At 46.3% G+C, this 26,165-nt stretch overlaps 1 protein-coding gene across 1 annotated transcript; it reads right to left on the reverse strand.

Moving 5' to 3' along the window:
- Nucleotides 1-1,334: 1,334 nt before the first annotated feature.
- On the reverse strand, nt 1,335-24,441 carry AARS (alanyl-tRNA synthetase). Its single transcript, XM_012730699.1, has 21 exons — nt 24,388-24,441; nt 21,968-22,132; nt 17,879-18,067; nt 17,334-17,479; nt 14,638-14,829; nt 14,014-14,158; nt 13,003-13,148; nt 12,310-12,418; nt 12,018-12,168; nt 11,240-11,364; nt 10,654-10,798; nt 9,517-9,695; nt 8,882-8,995; nt 7,158-7,364; nt 6,521-6,705; nt 4,592-4,700; nt 3,562-3,675; nt 2,938-3,057; nt 2,743-2,829; nt 2,285-2,398; nt 1,335-1,876 (listed from the first exon to the last, which is right to left on the reverse strand). Exons 2-21 carry the CDS (start codon nt 22,109-22,111, stop codon nt 1,691-1,693), a joined length of 2,907 nt encoding a protein of 968 aa, XP_012586153.1. The 5' UTR covers nt 22,112-22,132; nt 24,388-24,441; the 3' UTR covers nt 1,335-1,690.
- Nucleotides 24,442-26,165: the final 1,724 nt, after the last annotated feature.

A 26,165-nucleotide genomic window follows, 5' to 3' on the forward strand; every position in this document is an offset into this window, starting at 1 on the left:
CCCCCCCCGGCGGAAGAGGCACCTGGGCCCTGCAGCAAGACCTCTAGTTTCCGGGGCCAGGGAGATGCTGTCTCCCCTTCACTTGTGAAGGCTGTAATTAATATTGCACACATTCCCACCGCCTCTGCCCAAGAGGGGCCAACTTTTTGCCTTGTTCAAACTCTCAGTGGACCTGGGGGGCATAAAGGCTTACTGGATTCATGAATGGGCGGAACTGTGTCTGTCTCACTGGATTGTGTCCTTTGGGTCCCTGGCACATGCCTGTTGAAGCCAGGACCTCAGTGAATTCTGTCCAGGTTAAGTGACCATAGGGTCAACGTGCTGTACAGATGGCATGAAATCAGGAACACGCCAGCACAGCTAACCTCCTAGGCCATTTTCAAATCCAGCTGGGTGGATTCAGGGGACAGGGTCTCCATCTCACTGTCCATCTCTAGGTCAACGCTGAAGGAATGAGGCAGTCAGTAGGGGCAACTGATGCACCCTTACTACCGCCTGCAACAGAGAAAATGCTTCTCAGAGGGACAGAGGAACCTCTAAAAACTAGAAGTTCTCCTAGGAGAGGCTTCAGGAAGGAGAGCCCCATGAACCCATGGATCTTTAAATTTTTACTTATTTATGCTGGGGTACAGGCCAGACATGGAGGAGTGAGAGGATTCACCAGACAGAGCAGGGAGCAGAACTGGCAGATCCACTGAAATACACTGAGGGGAGCAGTAGGCAAGACAGGAGAGGTCTGCTGCGCCATGTGGGTCAGTTCCTTGGCTGTGGATTGATCTCATACTGCAGTGGCTGCAGATAGCTTTTGAGTGTGTGGTTTTACCCCATTCCGCCCCCGGGGGAGGCCCTTTTTTTTTTTTTAGATTTATTTTTATTTATTCATAAAACTGGGGTACAGGCCAGAGGCTCAGGGGCGGTGAGAGGCTTCACCAGAGACAGAGTGGGGAGCAGAACAGGCAGATCGACGAAGTACACTGCTGAGGGGAGCAGCGGGCGGGCCAGGAGAGGTCTGCCACGCCATGTGGTCACCTCCGGGGCAGGCGGGGATCAAACTCATGCGGAAGTGGCTTTAGCTTCTTAGTGTTGTGCTTTAACCCGCTGCGCCACCAGGGAGGGCCAGGGAGGCCCTTTTTGATCATCTTTCATTGAATGGTTGTCTCCCCAGCTCACAACACCTATCATATAGGTCACCTTCACAACCCCAAGAGCTATTCCCAAGGTTGGGGGGAAGGGGTGGTTTGGGCTCAGTGAGGACCACAAGCCAGAAACCAGTGGGAGACTGTCAACAGGGGGCACCCACTAGGGAGAAGGGAGTTTGAGCTCACACAGTATCATCAAATATTGCACATGGTCCTTTTATTCTCTGCAGCAAAAATGATCCTCCCTATAGATCCATAGCCATGGGTCTACAGAGAACACTTATCTATAGACATGAGCATGATGTTACAAGTAGCAACCTGGGGGTAGTGGTTTTAGACAGTTGCTGACATGGAGGGCTCCGCATATATGTGATGTGGATACTGAGTCACAGGCCAGCTCCGGGGTAAGTCTAGTCACTGCCGGGTTAGGAAGACAGGGCACTTTAAAGACTCCAGGATTCAAATGTCCTTGTGGTAGATGGCGAGCTCCTGACTAAATGAGTGCATCTGGGGCAGATGGAGGTGCTTCCCAGTGGAAGCCACCCCTCCCCTCAGTTTTTCACATCTCCCAGGCGGAGCTGTGCAAAAGAAGTGGCCAGCTGCAGAGCCTCCTGCAGGCAGCCCACATTCTTGCCAGTGGCCTGAGCAGACACATCTTTGCCGCCACCTTTGCCATCCATCAGGCCTGACACCTGCTGCACCCATTCACTGGCTTTCAGGCCCCGATTGGCTGCGTTCTGAAAGACAGGAAGGAGAAGGAGTCAAGACAGAGGTAGACTGGAAAGAAGGAAGGTGCACAGAGGGGAAAAAAAGATGGGACACCACAGACATCCATTTCTGCCCTAAAAAATACTGCCTGAGGCTGAGACAGACCCACAGCTGGTAACATCACGAGGGTTAGACAGACCAAGTGGCAAAGCCTGGTATCTGCCCGCACAGTTCAACATACCCATCAAGGAGAGGCCTGAGGTAAGGGTGAAGGAGATGGCTGACGGGGGACAGAATGGCCACTTCTCACAGGGTTGCACAAACACGTGGGTTGTGGCAAACAAGTGTTAAGAACCGAGCTCCCTCAGGAACGCCCAACACCACTGTTCACGGGTTCAGGCTCCAGGGTTTGGACCTAGGCCGCAGGGCATTCTGACCTGGGGGACCTGACACAAGCACGTGATCTTGCCAGCCTCATTATCAACTGTGAAGAGCATGGCAGACGTCTGCGGGGAGTGTGTCTTGAAGAGCTTCAAGGCTTCATTCAGGGCCTGTGGGAAAAACCTGGTATCAGGCATTGCCTCTGAGGAAGGGGGCTATGTGCAGCAAGCTTGTGGAGCTTAGTGGCCCCGAATACCTACTAAAAGCAGAGAACACAAGCACAGAGCCTTAGCCAAATTACAGCTCCGAGGTTTGCCTTCTACCTCCCAGCAGCTTCATTCTCCACCCACATATCTCCACATGGCTCGGGCTAAACTCAGTCAGAGTAGCCCCTGAGCAACCACTCTGCTCAGAGCCACAAAGCTCACACGTCAGCCTCTGGAGGGCTGACGCCCCGAGGCAGGACACAGCAGTGACCAGGGAGAGCGTGCAGGGAGCCCCGGCCCCGGGTTGCCTTGGCAGAGGCGCCGCTCTCCATCTCCAGGATGACCAGGGGCTGGTTGGGGTTGCTGTCAATGAGCTGCTTTGTCTTCTCCAACACCTGAAAGGAAGTTCAGAAGAAAGGTCTCGGGTCAAAGGCCAGCCTCCGACCCCCAGACAGCCGCCTACACAGCTGCTCCCTTCCAGCTACCAGTACACCAGGACTCACGCGCTTCTGGACATCAGCTTTGCTAGCTCGGTCTAGGTCATCCATGATCTTCTTCAGGGACTTGAGATTTTCCCGGAATTCGTCCTTCTGCCACTGTGGGATGACTGCCGTGGCCAGAGCCTGGAAACACAAATACAAGACCAGCTGGATCTTGGCCATAGGAGCCAGGTGTGAGGCTCCAGCCCACTCCACCTTTCTGATTCTGACCAGGTATCCACCTGAGACAGGTGCAACTGCCATAGTTGGAAGGAGTGGGGCTAAAGGGAAAGGAAGGAGGCCTCCTTTATCTAGGGCTCCTTCCCAGGCAGTGAACACAGTCTGGACTGATGGGCAGCCCCCCAGTACTAACAAACACCAAGAAGCATGGGAAAATGGGCACCTTCAGCACCTCTCCTAACTCCCTCCAGATTAGCGCCCACTTGTGCCTAGAGTGGGTTCTCCTGCCGCTGGCAGGCACACTGATCCCAGGGCGCACAAGCCAGGATCTCTGCAGTCCCATTCTTAAGGCTGCAGGACAGAAGTCAGTCTGCAAGTCACTGAGAACCAGGCCCCAGTTCCTCAGCGCTAAGGTGTCCAACTCATGAGCCTAGGCCAAGCGCTGAGGGAGGATGACGCTGACCCTACCTCACCAAGGTCAGCAATCTCCTTCTGCACGTCCTTGTTTGGTGCAGTCTGGGCCTTCACTTTGGTCTCCATGACAGAGAGTGATTTCTTCAAGCTCTCTGCTTTCCTGAGGGCCTGAGAAAGGGAAAGTGAGGTGCAGGCTCCCGGTCAAGAAACTTTTGAGCTTCAGTGTTCTGTCCATAAAACAACTGCAATGAATACTGAAGGCAGATTATAGAATAACACATCCCAGGACAGTTCTCTGCAGAGAGCTGGTGTTCGCAGCCTGTGTCTGAGAAAGGCACCCCTTCTACATGCCTGGCCAGCCGAAAGGATACATGAACCAACAGAGAGCCTGCACCAAAAGCCTTCTCACCCCAGGAAATCTGTCACCCCTTTGTCTTCCACACTCTGCTCCTGCCATTTCCAGAAGGTGGTGTCCACACACCTCAAGTTAAGCACACACCCCTAGGGAGATGGGGAACTGCTGGGAATACTAGAAGCCACAGCAAAATTACAGGCTAACCTCTGAAGCCAGGGTACTTTACCAAGCAGACAGCAGAACCTACACATAGCTTTAAAAGTGAAACATGGGCCCTCCCTGGTGGAACAGCAAGTTAAAGCGCAGCACTATGAAGCTATGGCAGCCACTACAGCACGAGTTTGATCCCCAGCCAGGGAGCTGACCCACACAGCACAGCAGATCTCTCCTGTCTCACCCGCTGCTCCCCTCACTAGTGTATTTCAGTAGATCTGCCTGTTCTGCTCCCTACTCTGTCTCTGGTGAAGCCTCTCATCCCCCATACCTCTGGCCTGTACCCCATTCTGTACGTATCTTTTATTAAAAAAAAGTTAAACATAAGCGAACTAAGGAAGTCTTGGCTGGCAGTGGAGTTTCTTCTGCCAGGTGGAGGCACTGGAAGACACTGGGAGAGCGGCATCTGTACTCCACTTCTGACTACAGCAGTCCCCACTGTCTGTAATGTAGGTTCATAAACTGGGCTCCTCCTGCCAGCTTTGACTAAGACACAAAATGGCCTGATCTGCTCACCTTCTGGGCTTCAGCACCTGTGACAGCAACAATCCTCCGGATGCCCTTGGCAATCGCTTCTTCACTCACAATCACAAAAGCTCCGGCGTGACTGGAGTTCTGTAGGTGCCTGAGGGTGGAACATGAAGTCCCTGGTGACAAGGTGCCCATGAGCCCATAATAGTGGCTTCCAGAAAAACTTTCTCAAGGGACAGCGACAAAAGGCCCTTCACACTGTCGGGGATTTTAGAACACAGCTCTGACGAGGAAAGGGGACAAAGTCCGGCTGGAGCTGAGGGCATGCTGACACTGAGTAAACCCTACTTTCCTGAGCCCTGATTTTCTCAAGTAAAAGAGGGGAGAATTCTCCCTCACAGGGCTGTTGTGAAAATCCAGTGAGAGCTAATAAAATGATTTGTAATCCTGGATACCCAATAAAATATTGCTGTTGGTGGGCACTGGATTCATTCACGTTTTTGGTCCTCCTTGGTGGAATCTAAGTTATATTGTGTCACTCACCAAAGGAGAATTTGAAGAATTACCTTTAAAATCTTACCTCAACCCCCTAAACAAGTAGGACTTATTCTACAGTTGTCAGAGCCCCTCAAATGCTTGCTAATGCTTTCAGCTCTCTGTGAGAGTGGTACGAAGTCTTTAAAAGCTATGTCCTGGCCCTCCCTGGTGGCGCAGCGGGTTGGGGCGCAGCACTGAGAATCTAAAGCCGCTTCTGCATGAGTTTGAGTTCGATTCCCGCCTGCCCCAGAGGTGACCACATGGCGTGGCAGACCTCTCCTGACCCACCCGCTGCTCCCCTCAGCAGTGTACTTCGTCGATCTGCCTGTTCTGCTCCCCACTCTGTCTCTGGTGAAGCCTCTCACCGCCCCTGAGCCTCTGGCCTGTACCCCAGTTCTGTATGCACAAATAAATAAATCTTTAAAAAAAAAAATGCTACGTCCTTTACGTGCTTTAAAGAGTCAGGTAAAGGGTATATTAAGGGTGTGATCCACTTGAAGACCCGACTTGGCTGGGCGGAGGAGGGCCTGGAACATGCTGGTCTAGTTCCTCCCTCACCTGCTCCCAGGTTACTGGGTGGTCCCAGCTGGCTCTATCACAGCCTAAGAAAGTTCTTTTCACCACACTTCTCTTGGAAGCAGGAACTCCCCAAGACACCATGATAATACCCCTAAAAACCCCAAGTGCTATGGAGAAAGCTGAGCTGGCAGAAACCAGTGGCTCTCCCACAGCAAACTGTGTGCAGCCTGTGTGGGGCCTAGCTCAGGAGCTCTGGGTGCGGGGGCTGGCTCGCCAGCTGCGTCTCCTGCTGGCACAGCGAGCTTTTCATCTACTGGACTGAAAAGGGGTGTGGACTCATGGAGGTGTCAGGGATGTACCTGGTCCTGCTGAACCCTGAACTCATAGACCTGTTAGGGTCAGCCCAGGGATAAGAGCAGCAACTGTGCGCTACCATGTATTTTTCATCTTTCACTCCTTGGAATAATGTTTCGTCACAAACCTGGGAAATGTTAATGTCAGACATGAAGGGGTGCTTTGGAAAACTGTATTTTTGGGGACTCCCTTTCAACCTTAGAAAAATCAGTTACCCTCCCTGGTGGCACAAGGGGTTAAATCTTAGCACACGAATCTCTGCAGCCACTGCAGCATGAGTTCAATCCCTGGCCAGGGGTACAGCAGACCTCGCCCACTGCTCCCCTCAGCAGTGTATTTCAGTAGATTTGCCTGTTCTGTTCCATACTCTGTCTCTGGTGAATCATCTCACCCCTGCACTTCTGGTCTGTACCCCAGTTCTTGTACGTATAAATAAATCTTAAAAAAAAAAATGTGTGTGTGTGTGCGTGTGTGTATGTATACATATAAAGAAAAACCAGAGTTCATCTAGCCTATTTTCCACACCCTCAGGTGACCCCATCTACTGCTCCCTGAGGTACTCACGTTCCCCCACAGAACTCAACAGAAGTGAGAGAGCCAGCAGGACTGGAGGGGTCGTCCAACAGCGTGGACACAGGGACCCCAATGGAGACGACGCGCACAGGGTCAGGGTAGGTCTCATCGAACACAGCCCGCAGGCCCTGGATGGCTTTAGCTGCTGCCAGGGCACAGTCCTGGGTGTAGACAGGCTGCCACAGGAAGAAAGAAAAAAGCTGGAAAAGATCTCTGGGTATAGCAGGACTCTGAATTTCTAATCCTGACTCTGCCTCTGATACACTGAGCCTCTTGAAAGCAAGCAATCGGGAAGGTCAAAATATGAATTTCCAATTATTTTATTAAATTGTGAACCAAACCTTATATGGACGTGCTATGTATAAAACAGACCTAACTAGAAGAGCTCTGACTGTCCTGAAGAGGAGATGGCGCAAAGATAATCTCACTTTACAATCCCAAGAGCCCCTAGGGCCCCCCCACCAACCATTACCACTTCCGCAGTGCTCTAAGAGTCCCCGCCTTAAGCAAATCTGTTTACAGGACAGAAGATGGTTCAGTGGAGTTAACAGCTGGCCTGGCGAGGCGGTGATGGTGCAGGAAGGAGCTGGGGATCATGAGCCAAGAGCTTGCACATAATCCAACGTACCTTGGCTGCCTCAATCATCTCGTTAGCAATCTCCTCAGCCTTCTTGATCTGCTGGGTGGACATGGCTCCCTTGGCAGTAAAGTCAAACCGAAGGCGGTCAGGAGCAACCAGGGAACCTCTCTGGTCAGCTTCCCCAAGCACGGCGCGCAGGGCGAAGTTGAGAATGTGGGTAGCGGTGTGGTTGCTCATGACAGGTCTCCGCCGGGGCTGTAAAAGGAGAGTGGGCTGCTGGGGAGGTCTCGGACTGCTGGCTGCCCCAATGCCCACCCACATTCTCCCCTTCTTCCCAAGCACACATACTCCCCAACTTATGATGGTGTGAAGGAGACGCACATTCAACAGAAATTTGACTCAAGTTCTGATCTTTCCCTGGGCTGGCAGAGTGAGTATGCTCTCTCCTGTGGTGCGGACAGGGCAGCGAGCCACCGCTCCAAGCCTCCATGAGTCACGAGGGGAGACAAGCAACATTCTGCAGTAGCTTGTGTTGCCAGGATTTGTTTCACATGACAGCAAGTCACTTTCAGTAGTTTTCAATAAATTACTTGAGATATTCAACGCTTTGCAATAAAATAAGCTGATAGACTATATTACATAGATATATTAAAATAGGATGATATGAGATGATTTTGCCCGACTACAGGCTAAAGCAAGTATTTTCAGCACATTTAAGGTGGGCACGGTTAAGCTGTGGTCTTCACTAGGTTAGGTTTAATAAATGCATTAATTAATAAATACAGTGAGTTTATTGGAACATAATCTCCATTAATGGAGGAAGGTCTAAAATCAAACTTCTAGCCGGACACACTTTTGCCCAAAATAAAGACATCTGTCAGCCTCTCGTAGTTAAGTGTGGTCACATGAAGAAGTTCTGGCCAATGGGCTGTGGGCAGAAGCGATGCCCCTAAAGGAAGACCAGGTTTCCCTTTCCCTACATACAGCCCAGAACCAGAACTGTCAAACTATGACATAGGAGCCAAATCCTGCCTGCCATACATTTTTATAAACAGGCATGTGAAAACACAGTCTTTTGGCTCTCCCTGTTGGCGCAATGGGTTAAAGCACAGCACTGCAAGCGAGCCACAGCGGCTTCATTGTGAGTTCAATCCCTGGCCCCAGTGGTGACCCTTATGGCACAATAGCCCTCTCCTGACCCGCCTGCTGTTCCCCTCAGCAGTGTACTTCGTCCATTTGCCTGTTCTGCTCCCAACTTTGTCTCTGGTGAATCCTCTCACCCTCCACATCTCTGGCCTGTACCCCAGTTCTATATGAATAAATAAATCTTAAAAAAAAAAAAAAAGGGGGGCCCTCCCTGGTGGCGCAGCGGGTTAAAGCATAGCACTGAGAATCTAAAGCCGCTTCCGCATGAGTTCGATTCCCGCCTGCCCCGGAGGAGACCACATGGCGTGGCAGACCTCTCCTGACCCGCCCGCTGCTCCCCTCAGCAGTGTACTTCGTTGATCTGCCTGTTCTGTTCCCCACTCTGTCTCTGGTGAAGGCTCTCACCATCCCTGAGCCTCTGGCCTGTGCCCCAGTTCTGTATGCACAAATAAATAAATCTTTAAAAAAAAAAAAAAAGTACACATACAGCAATAATCACCATAATGTACACTTTAGATATTTAACAATTTTATGTGTCAATTTACCTCAATAAAGAGTGGAAATTTACAAAATAAAGAAGATGATGTCTTATCAGACTGAATGCTGGCCCACACAACACAGCTCACCTCATCGATGAACAGCCGCACCTGGTCCCCTACTTTCAGGTTGCCGTAGACCGTCCCTATGTGCAGCACGTACCCTCCTCGCACCTGAGCATTCTTCACGGTGAACTCTGTTTTCTGAGAGCAGTCGAGGACACCAGTAAGTCAAAAAGCAAGTTCCAAATAAATATATATATATACACACACACAAATAAATTCAGCCAAATAACTCTTTGCACATGGCAATTACATATATTCTCTAAGACTGTATATTTCTATACAGGTTAATATTAGCACCATTATATATATCACATCTTTGAGTACCTATGTACATTATACTCATGTATAACACTGTACACACACACAATTTATCCCATAAAAGAGCATCTTAGAGAATCTGGACCCATTTTAAGGTACCTCAATTGTTTGCCCTTCAGAGAACTGCCCCTCCTTATTTATAAGGAAGCCTCACTGCAAAAATCCTGCCCAGCATCCCTAGTGGCCGTGCCAGCAACATGGTATAAGCAGCAGCTCCCGCAGCTGCAGAAACAGTGACCAGTGCCATGTGTCTGCTCCCAGTCCAGAGTGCTGAGGAGCCAAAGGGCCTGGCCCTTCGTCTCACCCTCGCCCCCGCCAACAAGGAGGAAGTGTGGGCTCACATCTTCACTGCCATCCTCAAGTTTCACCAGGTAGCCTTCATCGTAGGTCTGTCCTCCTTGCTCGGCATAGAAACAGGTCTTGTCCAGCACCACTCCACACTCCTGGCCCGTGGACACTTCGTCCACAAACATCTTATCCCTGCGCAGAGCCATCACAGTAGCCACTGCGCTCTCAAATGCTGCGAAGAGGGAAAACACATGGTCCATGATGACACTCACACATTCTTAATTGACTATTGCTGGACTCTACTCTCAAATTCCCCTTAGGTCCTAATTGTCTGATTTTGTTTTGGAGTGTGCCTATGAGATTACATGAAGGGACACAGCATGATGGCTTTCCACCAAAGAATGCAGTATTTAGTGGGCTGGCTAACTGTCCTGCTTTGTTTCAGACTGAGGGGTTTCCCACGACGCAGAAATTTCAGTGTTAAAACAGGGGCAGTACTGGAGAACCAGGGCAACTTAGTAGTTGGTCACCTCGTAAGCCATGCAGCAGCAACTTGGCGAATGCAGTTACAAGTCTTTAAAAGTGGTAATAAATTCCCTATTCCAAGGTCAATCCACAAAGAACATATCTACTTTGGGATTTGCTTGGATAGATTTAGGTATCCTTGCTGGAGCAAAGAAGCAGAAACATGTATTGCTCATTTCTTTGTTTCTTCTTAACCTTTTTCTTAAGATTTATTTTTATATGTATTCATGCAAACAAGAGTGTAGGTGAGAGGTGCAAGGGGGAGAAGATTCACCAGAAGATTCACAAGAGTGGGGAGCAGAATAGGCAGGCCTACTGTGTTTCTTCTTAAGTTTTAGAATGCTGTTACCCTGATGTAAAATCCAAAGCTACTGTGAACTGTGTCAGTGTCAATTCTAGTTTAAGTAAGCTATTATATTTACAACCAAGGGCAACTGGGAGTAAATATACTAATATACCAACTACTAAAGAAGAGTACAGGGGTATCTCTGTAAGTCTAACAACTTCCTATGAATCTGTAATAGTAATTCCAAAATAAAGATTTCCAAGAGTCTGATGGAATAAAATTAGACAGCATGATTCTACAGCACTACAAAGAGACCACCCTAGATCCTTAACCTTTAGTTTTGTCTAGACAGTCCCCCCAGATGAGTACAGTAACGCACCATAGCTACCACTGGAGTCCGAATGGTAATTATACTTTGGGGAATCGTCTGTTGCCTCCAGACCCCTCTCCCGGAGCTCCTCAATAGCATAAATGTCCAGCATAATGAGGTCTTCACCACCAGCTCCCTTGCCCTGAGATTTGAGCTGCCAGTAAGAGAAATAAACGTAAGTTACCTTAATGCAGGAAAAAACTCTGAAGGACTCAAAATTGCTAAACTATACCTGACATAAAGCTCTAAAGCAGGGTTTCTCAATCTTAGGAGCACTGGAATTTGGGGTCAGGTTAAGTCTTGGTATGGGAAGCTGTCCTGCCCATTGTAGGGTGTTGGGTAGCATTCCTGACATCTACCCACTGGACGCTACTAGCAGCCTACCAATTATGAAAATCAAAAATGTTGTCAGATATTACCAAATAATGGCAATATTTGGGGGCTAAATGACCCCAAATTAAGACCCGCTCCGCTAAGGAAAAACAGAATTTCTGAGACTTTTATGGTCAGAAACTCTTGCTTGCTTTGCAGCAAAGTCCTGCCTTGCTTGATGTTGGGTTTCCTGTTCACTCCTCTCACTCCTCAAATTCTTCACCTGAGCCAGTTTCCTCTCCTCTTCAAAGCCATCCATATCCACCACCAGGCCCTTCTCTTCAGCAATCAGTCCAGTGAGATCCACTGGAAAGCCATAGGTGTCATAAAGAAGCCAGGCAGTGTCCCCTAAACGCACAAAGAAATTGTGTCAGAATAACCAGACCCCTTCTTTTCACTCCCCTCCCTGGAGGATGCCGGCAATGACAGAGGGGTTAGGAACAAGGCAAGTGAGCACAGGTTCTGTGAGCTTGGCAGAAAGCCCTTCTGGAACTGACGTGGAGGAAGCTCAGAGGTCTCCAGGTATAGTTCTGTTTCTCCATCTAAACACAGTATATTTATTTTGTGAAAATTCATCAGGCTTTCCCTTGGACATGATACTTCAATAAAAAGTAAAAATAATTAATAACCATTAATATTATTATTAATCCTGCCTAGTAAAAAATAGTTGCAAAAAGGAGTACAGAATATATGTTCCCATTTTTGCTTGAAAACATGAGCGCATCCAGTGAGAGAAAAGGTCCTGAATACACTTAACTCTTAAAGAGTTGTTATCTTGAGAAACGAGTTTGGGAAAGAGAATGTTCACTTTTTACTTCAGTATTGTTTGAATACATTACCACAATAATGTATTACTTTTATAATGTTACTATAAACCTTATTTTGCACCAAAGCAATTTAACCAAGTTATACTCGGCCTTTGGAAATGTGGGCATCCCACTCTAAGTTTGTGAATAAGAGTTTGCCTCTTCCATAAAAGAAGCACACCCCAAGTGCCTTACCAGGAATGGTCTTGCTGTCTCCCAGGCTCTGAATTTTCCTGTCTAAGATGCGACGCCCTCTGCTGAGAGTCTTGAGAAACTGCTCTTCTTCTTCATTAATGATGTCCTTCACCATATCTGGGTCCTTCTTTAGCTCAGGAAATGCATCGCCCTGACAAAGGAAAAACAGAGATGGAGCCCAGTGAGGACAAGGACGCCTTTAAAGTTTTCATTAGCAGTATGCTGTCTCCCACCCTACCATGCCAAGACATGTGCTTTAGTACAGAAGAGGCAAACAGGGAAATACACCTACCAGGGACTGGACAACAACATCTACTAACGTAGCAAAGAAACCCCTGCTGGCATTGAGTTTCTCATGAGAGTATCGAACAGCCCGGCGGAGAATCCGTCGCAAAACATACCTGTAAAAGGCAGAACTCAGTCCCCCTGCTAGACAACATTCCCAACTAAGCACTCTGGATGGGTCTTTTTTTTTTTAAGTCTATTCACAATACGAAATGTTTTGTTTTCTTTCATTCAGAAAATCTCGCAGACCTAAGTCTACATTCCCCAAGGTCAATAAGACTCAGTAACACACCCACAAATACAATTCAATGATGATCTGTAATAAACCTGGCTTGTTTTCCTACCATTTTCTGCTGACCCAAAGAGGTAAAGATGAACAGGCCAGAATGAGATGCCCTCATTACTGCTGTCAGTAATGAGGCTGTCTGGGACTAATCGATACCCACCCCTAAGCCCATGCCTGCCAATATCCTAGCAGACCACCTTAAATACAGTCCTCATCATCCTGTACCTAGCAGTAAAGTTTTAGTCTACGGGCAACTCTTTAATGTGAACTAAAACTCCCTAGAAAACAAAGGGCTCTCTCCAGCTACCTAGAAGACAAGTGTGTGGGTGGGGGGGGTGGGACATGGCTTAAAGCTCCATAAAGGGTCATACAATTCAGCGTTAGTCCTAGACCACCCCCATGTAACATGCTTACCCCCGCCCTGTGTTGTCAGGTCGACCACCATCAGCCAGTGCCACAGTGATGGTCCGCGCGTGGTCAGCCAGCACCCGGTAGGCCATATCAATGCCATCAGCATCCTCAGCACCGACTTTCCCAGTGTATGGCCGGGCACCTGTGCCCTGCAAATAAAAACAGGGAGGCAGCTCATTAGGAAGCAGCACTTTGACACTGCCGTAGTCTGAGAGGACTGAGGGGATATTAAAATAAAAGACAGCCACCTTGCTAGATTCTATAACTCCAGGAAAAGTGTCAGTAATGGAAATAAAGAGGATTCAGCTAGACCCCTGTGCTCAACAAGACTCAGTGCCTTGTGCCTATAGTCCTGTGTTTTTTTGTTGCTTTGTTTTTTAAGATTTACGTATTTGGGCCCTACCTGGCAGTGCAAGGGGTTAAAGCACAGCATTAAGAAGCTGCCTTCAGAAGCATGGCACAGCAGACCTCTCCTGTCTAGCCCTCTGGTCCCCTCAGCAATATATTTCAGTCAATCTGCCTATTCTGCTCACAGCTATGTCACTGGTGAATCCTTTCACCCCCTGCACCTCTGGCCTGTACTCAGCTCCTGTATGCATAAATACATCTTAAAAGAAAAAGAAAAAAAATTACTTATTTTGCATAGAAGAACTGGGATACAGGCCAGAGGTGTGCAGGGTGAGAGGATTCACCAAAGTGAAGAGCAGAACAGGCAGAAAATCTACTGCTAAGAGGAGCAGCAGGAGAGACGGGAGGGGTCTGCCGTACCATATGTGGGTCAGCTCTCTGGCCAGGTTGACTACTCAATCCACACTGGGAAAAGTGTGATAGTGCTGAGATTGAACCCCTACACCACCAGGGAAGCCAGAGTCACGTATTATTAACAGTGAAGTTGGCAGATGCTTACAGGGGTCTTAGCTGGCAAGCTATGATTGCTTTATCTCTGACAGCACTGCTAAGATGCCAGCTAGAAACCTCCACAGAATTCTGTAACATTTGCTAAAGGACAAGTACCTTCTGAATGGCTTCAAAGTAAGGGACAAACAGGTCAGTGTCGTAGTTGGACATCTTATTCTGCAGCACAGACACAAGTCGCTCCAGACCCATCCCTGTGTCGATGCTTTTCTTGGGAAGAGGTTTCAGAACACCGTCGGCTTCCCTGTAGGACCCAGGGAAAGGGGAAGTTGAAGCAAGGGCTCAGGCTGCCACCTCCCGTGCTGGTTAAAATCCATTTGCACAGGACAACTGCAGGCTGTGACAACTTGCCATTTCCCTCTGCCGGCTTTGGTGGGAGGGATAGAGGGAGGGGAAAGTATTCTGGGCTCCAATCAAGAGACATAAGTTTCAAGGAAATGAGGTTTAAAGTAGCAGTCCAAACGACAGCACAAACGGCGTGAGAGGACTAGCCACTTTAGCAGATATTACATGGACCAAAACTACGTTATAAAATAGGCCCTGTTAAAACTTAAAGAATGTGTCACAAGCGCTCAATGCCTTTGGTGCCTGTGTCAGTGCTGCTCTTCCATTCCCAAAGCCCAGGATGGGAGACAGCCACGCACTTGGAGTTCCTCTTTCTCTGAAGAGGAGCTGAAGGAAAGCTGCTGCTCTTAGCAGGCAAGGAGTGGGGCCCACAGGCACCTGTTGTACTGGATGAACACAAGGTTCCAGATCTCCAGCACATTGGGGTCATCCTGGTTGACAAGATGTGCGGCATCCCGCCCACCAATCCGGTCATAGTGGATCTCACTGCAGGGGCCACATGGGCCCGTGTCACCCATCTCCCAGAAGTTGTCCTTCATATTGCCAGGGAGGATTTTGGTGTCATCCAGCCTGCAGAGAGCAAGGAAGTTAAGCCCAGTTATAGCCACTGATGAAGATCTTGCCTAGACTTACATCCACCATAAAAGGAGTCTTATGAATTGCTAGGGAAAAGTTCCACTCTTTGGCAACTAATGCTAAGGCTACAGGCAAATTCTGCTAAAGAGACAGATAAGGATTCTTCTCAAAGTGTCTACAACAGAATACAAAAAATGTATATACTAGGATATAACTAAATAAAAATATGCAAAGATACAGATAAAAATTAAAAGAGGAACCTCCCTGATGGCATAGGGATCAAAGACCGCTCTATCAAGCTATTGCCAGCCACTGCAGCACAAGTTCGATTCCCTGGCCATCTATGGAAGTGACCCACATGGCACAGCAGACCCCTTATGCCTCGCCCACTGCTGCCCTCAGCAGTGTAATTCTTTTTTTCTTTTTTTAAGATTTATATATTTATGCATACAGAACTGGGGTACAGGCCAGAGGTGAAGGGGAGGTGAGAGGATTCATTAGACACAGAATGGGGAGCAGAACAGGCAGACTGATGAAGTACACTGCTGAGGGGAACAGCGAGGGAGACAGAAGAGGTCTGCTGCGCCATGTGAGTCACTGCCAGGGCGGGAGACCGAACTTGCACTGAAGCAGCTGTGGCCAGCTTGCAGTGCTGCGTCCTAACCTATTGTGCCACTGGGGAGGGCCCATCAGTGTATTTCAGCAGATCCACCAGGTCTGCTCCCCATTGTCTCTAATGAATCCTCTAACCCCCCACACCTGTGGCCTATACCCCAGTTCTTGTATGCAAACATAAATGGAAATAAATCTGTTTAAAAAAAAAAAGATTAGTAAAGACTAGTATTTCAGTCTCACGGGTGTCACTTCCAAAAATACCCACATACATTTAGACTATAAAGTCTAACCAAACAGGAGTCTCAGACCAGTTACAAAGGGACGCTGGATTAGAATGATATGCCTAGCGTTAAGGCAAGAAAACTAACAGCTCTGCTGAAGTGCACTAAAAAATGCACTAAAGGACAAGAGTTACGTGAAAAGAACAAATGACTGAAACAAAGGGGTGATGGGTATCCCAGCTATGGACAGGGGCATATCGCTCCGTATCCAGATTCCCCTCAATGAGCACCTCATGAATTTTACTAACTTCAAAGCACAGAGCACACTAATTCACCTATCATATTATGTCTCATGCAACATGATTTTACCTTAGAATTATATTATTATTATTTAAGATTTATTTTTGCTTACAGAACTGGGGTACAGGCAGGAGGTGCAGGGGCAGTGAGCAGATTCTCCAGAGACAGAGTTGGGAGCAGAACAGGCAGATTTCCAAAGTACACTACTGAGGGGAGCAGCAGGTAGGTCAGAAGAGGTCTGCTGCGCCATGTGGGTCAACGACCTGGCCGGGGAATCTAACTGGTGCTGCAGTGACTTCAGGGAGCTTCATAATGTGGTGCTTTAATCCGTTGCACCACCAGGGAGAGCCAGAATTATATTATTTAAAAGAAATTATTTCTTGCTCTTTCTGGTTAATGCACAGCACTGTCTGCCACCACTGCAGCACAAGTTCGATCCCCAGCCAGGGAGCTGACCCACATGGTGCAGCAGACCTCTCGTGTCTCACCCACTGCTCCCCTCAGCAGTGTGTTTCAGTTAATCTGCCTGTTCTGCTCCCCACTGTCTCTGGTGAATCCTCTCACCCCCACAACTCTGGCCTGTACCACAGTTCTTGTAATGCATAAATAAATAAATCTTAAATATATGTATTTTTTCCATCTGACACCACTCCATCTCCACAGAAAGAACTGTTCCAGATGAAGAATACCATGCTGTGAAGACACACATACACAAAGAGTTACAGAAATATGAAAAAGATCTGGAAGACTAAATACGGATACCAAATAGTGATACATCTTAGGGACCCTCCACTTTCTATATACCACTTTAAAAAAAAAAAGATTTATGCATACAAGAACTGAAGTACAGGCCAGAGGTATGTGTGTGTGTGTGTTTGGGGCTGAGGGAGTGGTTAGAAGATTCACCAAAGACAGAGTGTGGAGAATAGGCAGATCTCCTGAAATACACTGCTAAGGGGAACAGTGGGCAAAACAGGAAAAGTCTGCCACGCCACGTGGGTCAGCTCCCCGGTCAGGAACTGAACTTGTGCTGCAGTGGCTGCAGACAGCATCACAGTGCTGCAACTTAAGCCCTTTTGCCACCAAAGAGACACCTATTTTTTTACATTTCCACATAGTTCAAATTTTTCTAACACTTTGTGCAATTTTAAAAGATAAAAAAGCAAAGTAATTAGAGGTTCTGTAATTTTGGCTAATAACAACAGTATGATCAATTAAAATAAGAAGAAATGAAAGCACCAAAGGATAATTACTCCCAATAACCCCCACCACCACCTCAAAATGCAAAGTGGCACTCTCACTCACTAAGTTTAGGAATCAATTTATTCCATCATACTCTCAACATGTAAATTGTATTCTTACCCCAAATTTTGCCAGATCTGTTTGCACTCTAGGTCTGGTTCTAGGCCAGCTGCCTCATCCCCACCAAAGTAAGTAACATAAAGTCTTTCCACTGGAATGCCAAACTCTTGGGTGAGAAGTTCCAGAGCCATCTTACATGCCAGTTCCTACAAAGAACAAAGGAAAGGCGTGGAACATGGTCAAATCAAAATCTATTTAGTATGAACAAAATATGTGCCGTGTATTATATGTGTGATATATATTTTATATACTATATACAATGTAGTATCAGATACATTACAAATACATTATAGCACTAAAATATCACTATAAGCTCAATTCAGAATCAACTTACACAAGAAATCTAAAGTGTAAACTGAAATCCTCAAGAAGTCTTAGAATTAACAAATGCCCTGAGTCTCCCAGATAACATTTCACATTTTAAAATATATATATAATAAATAAATATAAAATAAATAAATACATATAATAAATAAATAAATGAAACCTATTTCCCCAATGGAAAAAAACCCAAAACCCAAACAAGTCTCCTCTTTTGAGCTTACCTTGAAGTAATCTCCAAAAGACCAAGAGCCCAACATCTCAAAAAAGGTGTGATGGTAGACATCCTTGCCCACGTCGTCCAGGTCATTGTGTTTGCCCCCAGCCCGAATGCATTTCTGAGTATTGGCAGCTCTGCTCAGCTTTGCCATAGGGTGAGATGGGTCAATAGTGTTCAGGAAGATGGGTTTGAACTAAAACAAGAAAAAGAACACTTCCAACTTTTAAAGAGCTGCATTATATGAGGCTGCCATACACTGGCAGGAAGAGACCAATCACCATCTGTTCAGCTCATGAATGAGCCTGCAATGAGGTCAGTAATGAGCCTGGACACAGAAACTTATCAGAGGTAGATGGATGGTTCTGTAGGGCTGAAGCAGATTAGCCTACAGAGGAGCCGCTCCTCACTGGCCTGTGTTCCCAAATGGGCCCACCAGTGTCTGTGTCACATAACCTGTGCAAGGTAAAGGCCTACCAGATCTCAGATGACAGTCAAAGATTGAAACAGTAAAACCTGTGCTTCTTCATGTGGTCAGCTGAGGAGTTATATCACCTTCTGGAAGAATTTATGCTAAAAATATATATACTCAATTGGTAATAAAAACATGACAGGGCCCTCCCTGCAGCACAACAGCTTGGAGCACAGCACTGCGAAGCTATCAGCAGCCGCTTCAATGGGTTCAATTCCTGGCCAGGAAGGTGACCCACGGGATGGCAGACCTCTCCTGACCTGCCCGCTGCTCTCTTCAGCAGTGTTTCAGTAGATCCGCCTGTTCTGCTCCCCACTGTCTTGGGTGAATCCTCTCACCCACCCCACCCCCACACCTCTGGCCTGTACCCCAGTTCTTGTAATCATGAATTAAAAAGAAAATCTTAAATAAATAAATCTTTAAAAAAAAAGGAGACTTGGTGATGGGAAACCCATGGGGATTACAACTGAGATGAAAAAAAAAATGTACAAAATGATGTAAAATAAAGTATTATATTATAAAATAAAAAATTTAGGTTGAAGGATACCGATGGTTTTACTCATAGAAGGAATATAAAGGACCAGGGAGGTGGAAATAATAATGAACTACTATATATCAGAGATATTTTACAGGGGTGGAATGGAGAATGGGATTAAAAACAGGAAGGGGGGATGGAGGAGTGCTCTGGACTATGGTGATGGCACACGGGTGATTTGGTGACGGGAAGCCCATGTGGATTACAATGGAAATGGAAAAAGGCACAAAATAATATAAAAATAAACTATTATATTATTTTTTTTAAAAAATGAGAAAGAAAATTTGAGATTCATTTGAGGGAATAAAATTAGCATCACTTGGTGAGTGATACAGGGAAACAGTATTACCTGAGGATTTATCAAGTTATACTATAAATATCTTATACTTCAAAATATCTTATTATTTCTATCCCTTTTGTCTTATTTTTCCCACTACACTTCTCGTATTTGGTAATCAAACGCTATTTGTAACTACGTAAAATTAATAAAAAGGAAACAGTGATCAATTAAAATTTTTAAAAAGTTAAAATTTCTGTCCCTCTATCACACTAGACAAGCAGTTGCATGTGGTCAGTGGATGCCATATCGGGCACATGGTTACAGAACACCTGCGTTACTGCCGAAAGTTCTATGGGACAGCCCTGCACTAGACCACAAAATCCTTAAAGCAAAAGCTATTCTATTTGTCTCTGTATGGAAGGCACCTAGTAAGATAAATACTATTTCGAATTATTTCGAATTATAAAGGGTAGAATACAAACAATGAAATCAAAGGAAGTTTTGTTAACAAGTGATATAGCACAAATGTTAAGCAAACCACTGCATGGAATCAAATACATATTACAGTATTTACCAGCTATGTGAACTCAGCAATTTACTTGAGCTTTCAATAACTCATGGATGGTACAGAGAAAGGATTAAAATGAACAAATTCATGTAAAACACACAGAACAGTGCCTAGAATAAATATTAGAAGCAGGTTAATTATTAAACCATTATTATTAGACTGTCTACAAATGTTTATCAACACTGGACTCCCTGGTTCCTCCCTGGTGGCACAAATCTTAGCACTAGCTTAAGTCTCAGCACCAGGAAACCAATGGAGCATAAGTTCGATTCCCTACCAGGTAGCTAAGTTAACCCACATGGTGGAGCAGTTTATTTTAATCAATCTACCTGTTCAGTTCCTCACTCTTGTCCCTGGTGAATTCTCTCACCCCTCAAACCTCTGTCCTATACGACAGTTTTGTTTTTTTTTTAAAGATCTATTTATTTTTGCATACAAGAACTGGGGTACAGGACAGAAGTATGGGGATAGAGGATTCATCAGAGACAGAGTGGAGAGCAGAACAGGCAGATCGAATCAAACACACTGCTGAGGGGAGCAGTGGGCGGGTCAGGAGAGGTGTGTAATGCCATGTGGGTCACCCTCCTTGCCGGAAATTGAACTTGTGCTGCAGTGGCTGTGGACAGCCTCACAGCACTGAGCTTTAACCCACTGTGCCACAAGGGAGGGCCCTGTACCCCAGTTCTTGTATGCATAAATAAATCTTTAAAAAAAAAAAATCCTTCCAATATTCCAGAAAACTCATTCCCCTCAGTCCACCTAAAGTTAGTATCCCCAATTCCAGGTGTATGTATAAGATCCATATAACTGAAATCATTTTTATAATTTTATAGTCAGTGTTATACAAGATATAACCATTACCTCTATCTACCCCAGAAAAGAGATTGGAGTAAGAAGAAAAAGTTCACTTGTCCCAGATGGAGGCGTGTCCTCAGGGCTGGCATGCTCAGGGGTTAAGCAGAACTCCAAGAGAACCACTACTGGAGAGCCCTGAGGGTGCCATCAAACCTGAATGCACCTCTAATCAAGGCTTTTCAGTATCACAAACACATTGTAAAACTCCTTTATAACATTCCCATTACTTCATGAGAATACCCTTTTCTTTCACAACAAACTTTCAATGTTTCAATTACCCCAAATACAAATGCTACCAATAAAGCTTCTTCAGCAAGCACTGAGGGCAATAGAGTCAAAGAAAGGTTGGGGGGGAATTACATTCATGGCTAAAAATGGAAATGAGGGCCCTCCCTGGTGGCGCAACAGGTTAAAGTGCAGCACAATGAAGCTAGGCGCAACTGCTTCAGTGCAAGTTCAATTCCAGGCCTGGGAGCTGACCCACATGGCACAGCAGACCTTGCTGTCTCGCCCGCTGCTCCCCTCAGCAGTGTACTTCGTCAATCTGCCTATTCTGCTCCCCACTCTGTCTTTGGTGAATCTTCTCACTGCCCCTGTACCTCTGGTCTGTACCCCAGTTTTGTATGCATAAATAAATAAATCTTTTTTTTTTTTAATGGAAATGAAAGCAAAGCTTTGAGAGAACCAAGAATGCTGAAGCACTAGGTTTATGAAGAAAAAAGAACAAGGACATAAAGCAATGAAGGACAATCAGGATAACTGAGTTAACTGTCTCTGATTCCAATAAAACACTTTTATAGACTAGATGCAGGTTATATGCTTCTTGAGAGGCTCACAAGTTTTGTCTATGGGTCTCTTATCATTACTTTTAATAGTAATAGCTAATGCTTAAATAATACTAAAATATCGTGCTAAATATTTTTTTAAAGATTTATTTATTTATACATACAGAATTGAGGTACAAGCCAGAGGTGCAGGAGCGGTGAGAGGATTCACCAAAGACAAGAGTAGGGGGCAGAACAGACAGGCAGATGAAGTACACTGCTGAGGAGCAGCAGGTGGGTCGGGAGAGGTCTGCCACGCCATGTGGGTCACCTCCGAGGCCGCTTACAGTGCTGCACCCTAACCCGTTGCGCCATCAGGGAGGGCCCACTAAATATTTTTTATGCATCACTTTATTTATTCCTCACCGTAAACTAAAGGCAAGCACTATTTATTGCTCCTCATTTTACAAAGAAACTGAGATTCTATGACATAAAATGAATTCCTCAAGATCACACAGTAAGAGAAGACAGATTCTGTCTGCTGCCAGGGGCTTTGCTTTCATAGCTGCTCTGCTAGCTCTGTTGTGAACAAACAGCAAAGGGGGAAAGAACAGGCCCTTACCTGGTTCATGCCTGCATTGGCAAAGAGCAAAGTAGGATCATCCAATGGGATGGTAGCAGATGAGTGAACATAGGTGTGCTCATTTCTCTTAAAGAAATCTATAAATCGCTGCCGGATTTCACTTGCCGTTAGGATTGAGTCCATTTTGAAAGTAATCCTGAAGAACTAACAAGGAAATGAAGGAAAATTAGGGGAACTGAAACTAAGGGTAACACCATACAAGACTACTGAGTTTCCAGACCAAGTCAAAACATGAAAAGGGAAAGCTGTTTGGTCCTAAAATCTCTATATTACTAATGTTCAAGGTTAAAAATCATCAAAGCAAAATTTGGTGCCTCAGCAGATAACACCATCTATGTGTTCCTTCCTTTCCATATCAACCTCAACAGGTTCCTCAGGAGAGCAAGAGAAACAGGAGGAAACAGTTTCACATCTCATTTATCCAACAAGTATCTACATAGCATTCTCTCTGTGCCAGGCTGTAAACCAAGAACTAGGAAGTGGGGATAAAAATGCCCAGTCTTTCAATTTCCAAAGACAAGTCCACTGAAGATAGCAGCTGAGGAGATCTAGGGTTCAGACTTAGCACCAAGTCCTTAAGAGAGTGCCCTCACTTCTTCAACAAAGGATGGACTGATACCAGATGAATCCAAGCACCTTTTCAGCTTTGGTTATCTAAGTCTCTAGAACTACACAAAATTCCCAAAGCCAGTGTTTCTAAGTTAGGTCGGCTACCTTGGAGCGCTGCCTTCAGCAGCACGGGATAGTTTGGGGTGGGCGGCAATAGGGCCTAACTGAACAAGGGTCCACCTGCAAGTAGCAGGAGTGTCCCTGCCACACCTCTACCTAAACTTAGCATAAATTTCTAACCTTCCCAGTGATTGGACTGGATTATTGGAGAATGAAAGAGAAAAGGAATCAGAAGAAAGTGAAATTGGTAAATAAAACTACATTTTAAAAGCTTATACATAAAGATTTCCTCTGCTTTCTGAATATAAACTGTTCCTTTTTGGTATTTTGGGGTTTTTTCTTAGTCCAGGAACACTCAAAAATTTATCTTGTTGTAGGCTGTTTACCTTGTTGGATCCTGCTGTGATTAAATGCTTCAGGAGAAAATATGGATATAAAAATGGCTCAGGCCTTCCCTGGTGACACAGGGGTTAGAGTCTGAGCACTAGCAAGCTACTGGCAGCCATTACAGCATAAGTTCCAGCCCCAGTCACGGAGCTTAAGTAAATCTTTTTTAAAAATGAATTTATGGTGGTAATTCTGACAGCAGCATCCAACAGCTCTGTGAGAGTGTATACTACTCACCTTGAAATGGGTTACCTGAGGTCAGTAAGCTTTTAAATTCCAAAAACACATGAATGCTTCATTTGCGCTTATGCATGCAACATACTGAATGCATGGCATTTAGAGAAATCAAGATGAATGGGTCCATGCCCTTAATAGAGAGACAGTCAAAGAAACAGCTGAAGTGTGATGTAGAAGGATATAGCATAGGAAGCCTATAAGCCTGAATAGTGTAGTGCCTATAAGCCCTACAGGGGTAAGACTATAAAAGTATACTGGACATTGCAAGGGAAACAGAGGAGTAACTCAAATTCCACTTCCCAGCAGAAGCTGGAGAGGTCTAGAGGATCTTAAATCACACACAGGCGCTTTGGTAGACATCAGCCAAGTAAACTGTCCAACCTATGCTCGCACTTTTTCTTAATTTCTCACACCTCCATTTCAAAGAGGCATATTTAAGAAACCCATATGGAGTGGATTCTACCTACTTTATTCTCATCGGACTTTCCTTCGCAATCTCTAAATGTATTTGATAGCTGGTCCATCTCCCCATGGGGCTGTAAATTCAATCTCGGGGGGAATCATGACTTAAAGCCTTTTAATAGGAAGCTCCGGAAAATGCAGATAGTCTGAAAAATCTCTGAGCGTGAAGGAACAGAGCCTGGACCACAGTAGTTACAAGGCTATTTTTAAGAATTTAGTAAAATGTTCGCGTCGGAACGCCACTCATCCCCTATCCACACCCTACCCCCTTCCCCGCCCGCTTCTAAGAGATTAAAACCAGAGAAGATAACACCTTTGGCGAGTGGTCACTGGCAACCGTGATCCTCCCTAGATTTCGGTCGCTAGCAAGGCCACCGCGGCCGCGCCACCCTCAGCACGCAGGGGAGATTCGAAAAAGCCCACTCTCGCCTTGCGGAGCCGCCAGGCGGCGGCCCCTGCCCAGACCCGGGCTCCTCAGGCCTCGCGGAGCCCGGCCCAGCAGCCCACTCTGGCAGTCGCGCTTTCAGGCCGGGCTGACAGTTCCCGCGGCGCCGCAGAGAGATTCCGGGCCCCCCCCCCACTTCTCCCGAGGGTCGCCGTCCCCACTCCTCCCTCCGAGCCCACCGCCAGCAGCCCGCGGTTACCTGTGCCCTCACTCGCGCAGCTGCACCGGCCCTCAGCTACCGCCGCAACCCGCCCCGCCCCGGCCAATCGGAGCGCGCCGAGGAAAGTGCCCCGCCGTGCCCCACCCTCCTGAGTTGTTATTGGTGAATAAGCATGCCAATCAACTGGAGCACCAATCGAGGTTTGGGCCGATTTCTGGGAAAGCGGCGCTTTGCCGGCTGATGCAACGGCGGGGAAAGAAGGTGTCCGGGTGCGTCACGTGGCAGGGTAGGACGCGAACTCCTGGAGGCTGACATTTTGGCTTCCATATGAAAAATCCTAATAGTTGGCATGGCTGGTAAAGGGAAAAGGTGCCATCTGAAAAGGTGTCATCTGTTTGGTGGAAGCCATAATGCTTGGTATATAGTTTGCTTTTACTCGTAGGCTGGTATGCAGAGCTAAAAAGATGTCCTATGAAATATGTCCTATGGAGTCACTTGACCTTATCAGACCTTCTTGGATATGGTGTGGAAGAAACAACTACAATTCAGGGGCAACTGAATTGGTATCTGGTCCTCGATTTGTCTTTGAAAAATAATAGTTAATATTTATAGGTGAGGCACTGTATTAAGCATTTTATGTAGATTTTTTTTTAATTTTTCGTATTATGAAAACCTGTCAACTGGCATTGATGAGAATGCACACACAGGCCCCTTGTAAAACCCGCACAACCAGGCCCCAGGGAACCTGAGATAAGCTGAATCAGAGACAAGCTGACAACTGTAAAGGATTCCAGCACACCTGCTCCTGGCAGTAAATAATTCCAGCAGACCCCCTCTGGCAGAAGAGACCCCTACCTTTCACTCACATGTGCCAAAATATTCAGTCAGTAGCCTGATCATGTAAAGACGCCTCTCCCTCCAGCCTCTCAGTATGCAGGGTGTCGCCCCTCAGGGACTTTCAATAAAGCCCACTTCTGATACTCCTGTCCTTTCTTTTCTAACAGGCATCTCCTTCTTGCAGGGTGAGGTAAACTACCCCACATTACCCAAGTTGATCCTAAAAGTTTAAGTTGCCCGAGCCAAGACCCAAACCCATTTCTGTTTTTAACTACAAAGCACATATTCTTAACCATTCCACTTACCTATGCTATGTGATTCACAGGATATAAAGATGTGCTTCAGGGTAAAGATACTGCAGGAAATAACTCCTTTCCTATGAGAAAAATAAATGCATCTCATACAAGTAGAAGGTTAAATTCAAAAGCCAGTAAAATTAGATCACTTAATTTCCCACTTCACATACTATTTCTTTAGTAAGATTCATTACACCTACCATTTGTTGAGCACTTAGTATATATCAGGCTGTGATCTAAATTTCTGATCTTCACAACAACCTATCATGAGTTACTATTATTACCTGCTTTTAGCTGTTGAGGAAACTAAGGAACTGGACAGACTGTAACAGTAAGACAGCCAAGCACAAACCAAGAAAGATGTGCTTGTTCTCATCCAAATTAGCATTTTCAGGGGTCTTCCCCGGTGGCCCAAAGGGTAAAGGCTCAGCACTTCGAAGCTATCCACAGCTGCAGCCTCTTCAGTGAGAGTTCAATCGCTGGCCAGTCAAGGAGGTGACCCACATGGTGCAGCAGACCTCCCCTGACCCGTCCACTGCTCACCTTAGCAGTGTACTTCATCCATTTGTCTGTTCTGCTCCCCACTCTGTCTCTGGCGAATACTCTCACTGCCCCTGCACCTCTGGCCTATACCCCAAGTTCTGTATACATAAATAAATCTTTAAAAAATTAAGATATTGAGTC

Source organism: Condylura cristata, unplaced genomic scaffold (genome assembly GCF_000260355.1).
Source record: "Condylura cristata isolate star-nosed mole 26May11 unplaced genomic scaffold, ConCri1.0 scaffold00028, whole genome shotgun sequence".
Classification (NCBI taxonomy): Eukaryota; Metazoa; Chordata; class Mammalia; order Eulipotyphla; family Talpidae; genus Condylura; species Condylura cristata.

Excerpts from the sequence above, each read along its gene's own strand:
- AARS (XM_012730699.1), bottom strand. The coding sequence starts at position 22,111 with ATGGACTCAATCCTAACGGCAAGTGAAATCCGGCAGCGATTTATAGAT. Across the intron at positions 17,480-17,878 it reads CTTTTGGAGATTACTTCAAG|GAACTGGCATGTAAGATGGC; the intron begins GTAAGCTCAAAA and ends TGTTCTTTGTAG. Across the intron at positions 12,169-12,309 it reads ATGTTGTTGTCCAGTCCCTG|GGCGATGCATTTCCTGAGCT; the intron begins GTAGGTGTATTT and ends TTCCTTTGTCAG.